Genomic DNA, 4,089 nt, shown 5'->3' on the forward strand with positions numbered 1-4,089 from the left:
AGGCCCGTGGTGCACCAACTCATACCGGGTCAAGGCAGACTCTGCCCGGGGTTCGTTGCTGGCCCCACGGCTTTCGTGTCCTGAAACGAACCCAGGCCGACAGCTGCTCCCTTTCCCGTCTGATCAGTAGATAGGAACAGCATTAACCCCCGCGGTCCCTCTCTCAGATACTCTAGTTCACTCACCTCTACTGTCTCTGTACAGGGGTGATGTCCTTTGAGTATCACTCAACTTATTCGCCTTGATGTTTTCCCGCTTCTGTTTCTCTTATCCCTTTCTTCCCTTCCCCTTTGGCGTGAACCCTCACCCTCCCCACCCACCCACCCCCAAACTCTTTAACACACACATGCAGGCAGGTCCAGAACTCCACCTGACCTAGAATACTAAAACAAAGGTCACGGCCCGGACTGCCTGGCCTAGATCGGTGTTTAGGAACCTGCTGTACTGGGTTCAGAACCAGTACCAGAACCAGCTGTACCAGCGCAAAGGTTAAGTCCACGACCCCCCCCCCCCCCCCCCTCTATTTGTAAGTCCAGCAGGCGGTGGACCAGCCTTGCCCCTTGCACAGCTCCTTGTGCTTCAGATAGCAGTTCTGCACCCGGAACTTGCGCCCGCAGTCGTCGCAGGAGTACAGGGTCCCGTCGTGGGTCTTCATGTGCTCCGTCAGGTGATGCTTCAGCTTGAACTTCTTGTTGCAGACGGAGCAGCCAAACGGCCGGAGGCTAAAGGTCAGCATGATGTGCCGGTCCCGCTTCGGCTTCACGGCAAACCGCTTCCCGCACAGGCAGCCGAACTTTTTACCGTCCGGCGCCGCCATGATCTTCACCGGGGCGTGGACGGCCTGCCCGTGGACCGCGTGGGCGACGATCTCGTTGCCGTGAAGGTCCACCGGCTTGGAGATGACCTGCGGGAAAACCCCCTCGTCGGCCATCTTGCCGGCGAATCCCAGGGGCCCGTCCGCCGGGGCCGGGATGATGTAGCTCACCTCCCCGCCCTGATACTCCGTCTGGTACAAGGCCTGCACCTCTGTCACCCCCAGGGACCGGCCCTGAGTCAGGGACTTCATAAAGTGTGTGTCATGGATAGGGGTGGAGATTCCCTCGTCCTGTTCGAATCGCTCCTGCTTAATGTAGAAGATCTTGGTGTCCCTGGCGGAGAAGCATTCCTGCTCCGCCCCAGCAGAGGAGGAGAACTGTAAGGATGGGCTTTTGTAGGAGGTGCTGGCCATGTTACTCTCCTCCGCCTCTTCCAGGATGATTTTCACAGATTTATCCAGGGACCCGCTACAAATCTGCACCCGGTCGTCTTCCTCCTCCTCCTCTTCCTCCTCCTCCTTGTGGGACACCTGGATCTTTATAACCTCATCTTCCGGGCACTCGACGGACGGATGGGCTGACAGCTCGCTGCCACTGCTGCTGCTGCCGCCGCTTTTACTGGGCATCTCCGCAGCCCCCGATTCCCCTTCGTCGCGCTGGCCGAAGTAGTTGCTGCTGCTCGGGGACTGGCTCTCGCTGGCCCGGCTGGACCACGGCCGGTACGGCGCTCTCTCCTTCAGGATCTCCAAGCAGCGGTCCACCACCTGCCACATCTGCAAGCCGCTGGCCACCAGGAGGTGGCTTGGCAGGGCTTCCGGCTGCACCTTGAGGCAGCCGGAGTAGATCAGCTGCAGCAGGTTCTCGAAGGTGTCCGGCTCGATGACGCTGGGCAGCACGATGTGGCTGGCGTCGTTCAGCAGGAGCTTGTCGTGGAAGTAGGGGGAGGAGGCGGCCAGCACCGACTTGTGCGCCTGGAAGATGCGGCTCTGCACGTGGATGGCGATGTCGCAGAACTTGCCCTCCAGCCGGTGCTTGTTCAGGCTCTCCAGCAGCACCGTGCAGTAGTGCGGGAACTCCAGCTGGACGCTCCTGCTCTCGGGATCCATGGCGCTCGCCGTGCGGCCTCTGGAGAGGAGGGGGAAAGGAAAACGTTTTGTTATTGAAGGCAGGGACGAGGAAGGGGAATAAGAAAAGAAAAAGGGGGGGGGGGGGGGAGGGGGAGAATGGGGCAAGGGCCAGGAAACGGAAGGGAAAGGTGATCTTTTGACGTTGCTCCTTTGTCGTGGTGTTGTGTTCTCTGGTACGTACTGTATATTGATACTGTAAATTGGTATTATATATATTAATGTGTATATGAATATAAATTGTGTGTATGAATATTTATATATATATGTGTGTGTATATGAATAGTGTGTGTATATGTATGTAAATTAGTGTATATTAGTGTTTATATGAATATTGTGTGTGTGTATATATATATATGTGTATTATTGTGTATGAATAATAATATATATTGTTTATTGTTATATATAATGTTATATAATGTTATATATAATGTTTATTGTTATATGTAAACCGGAGTGATTTGTAGTCTCTATAAGAACCTCGGTATATAAAAAATTAAAAATAAATAAATAAATATATTGTGTGTATATGTATATACATTAATGTGTATATTAATGAGTGTGTATATATATATATACACATTAATATACATTAATGTGTATATTAATGTGTGTATATATATATACTCATTAATATACACATATACACACAATATATATATATATGTATTATTGTGTATGAATATTAATATTGTGTGTATATATTAATGTGTATATTGAGTGTATATATATATATATATATATATACACTCATTAATATAAACATTAATGTATATTAATGTGTATATATATATATATATATACACACTCATTAATATACACATTAATGTATATACATATACACACAATATATATATATATGTATTGTGTATGAATATTAATATATATATATATATTGTGTGTATATGTATATACATTAATGTGTATATTAATGAGTGTATATATATATATACACACATTAATATACACATTAATGTATATTAATGTGTATATATATATATATACACACATTAATATACACATTAATGTATATACATATACACACAATATATATATATGTATTGTGTATGAATATTAATATATATATTGTGTGTATATGTATATACATTAATGTGTATATTAATGAGTGTACACTCATACACTCATTAATATACACATTAATGTATATTAATGTGTATATATATATATATACACACTCATTAATATACACATTAATGTATATACATATACACACAATATATATATATATGTATTATTGTGTATGAATATTAATATATATATATATTGTGTGTATATGTATATACATTAATGTGTATATTAATGAGTGTATATATATATATCTAATGCAGGGACCGTGCATGCTGCACCGCCACCGTGTACGCCTCCTGCTGCCAGGGGGTAGTTGCTGTTGATCATTGCCATTGCGTTTGCTAGGATTCCTTTCCTTGTGCCCGCGCTCTCATTCCTCCCCTTAATTTGGGAAATTCTATGAATAAACAGGAAGAAAAGAATAATAAGGAAAGGAGGGGCAGGGGCGGGGGATCCCCGCTCATACCGGGCTCGGGCGCTCTCGCTTCCCGGCAGATCGGAGCCGGAGCTGCAGGCAGGGTCCGTCGCCTTCTCCCCCAGCGCACGCACCGCGGCGGCGGCCGACCGACAGCCGCGCCCGGGGAAAGACCTCCGACCCACGGCCGAGCCCGGGAATCCGCCCACCGAGGGGGCCGACCGACACCCGACCCGGGGAAAAACTTCCGACCCACGGCCGAAGCACGATTGCCCGAGCCCGGGAATCCGCCCACTCAGGGGCCGACTGACATCCGACCCGGGGAAAACCTGTCGCCGAGGGGAGGAGCGGGCCGACCGACATCCCACCCGGGGAAAAAACCTCCGCTCCACGGCCGAAGCACGATCCCCCCAACCCGGGGAAACCTCCCATTGAGGGGCCGACCGACACCTGACCCGGGAAAAGGGGGGGGGGGAGATGGAAAAACCCCCCACAAAGCCAGGGGCCGACAGACGGCCGTCGCGCTGAAACCTTCCACTAGCGCGGGCCGACCGACACCTGACCCGGGGAGGGAGAAGAAAACCACAAATACATAGGGACCGATCCCGGGGGGGTTTAAAGCCCGCCCCGCAAGCACCCGGGGGCC

General features: G+C 49.0%; 1 protein-coding gene across 1 annotated transcript; it reads right to left on the reverse strand.

The window, feature by feature from the left end:
- Nucleotides 1-311: 311 nt before the first annotated feature.
- ZBTB9 (zinc finger and BTB domain containing 9) lies at nucleotides 312-3,689 on the reverse strand. Its single transcript, XM_029585265.1, has 2 exons — nucleotides 3,495-3,689; nucleotides 312-1,940 (listed from the first exon to the last, which is right to left on the reverse strand). The coding sequence occupies exon 2, from the start codon at nucleotides 1,919-1,921 to the stop codon at nucleotides 521-523; it is 1,401 nt and encodes a 466-aa protein (XP_029441125.1). The 5' UTR covers nucleotides 1,922-1,940; nucleotides 3,495-3,689; the 3' UTR covers nucleotides 312-520.
- Between the last annotated feature and the right edge of the window lie 400 nt (nucleotides 3,690-4,089).

This window comes from Rhinatrema bivittatum, chromosome 19 (genome assembly GCF_901001135.1).
Source record: "Rhinatrema bivittatum chromosome 19, aRhiBiv1.1, whole genome shotgun sequence".
NCBI classification, from domain to species: domain Eukaryota; kingdom Metazoa; phylum Chordata; class Amphibia; order Gymnophiona; family Rhinatrematidae; genus Rhinatrema; species Rhinatrema bivittatum.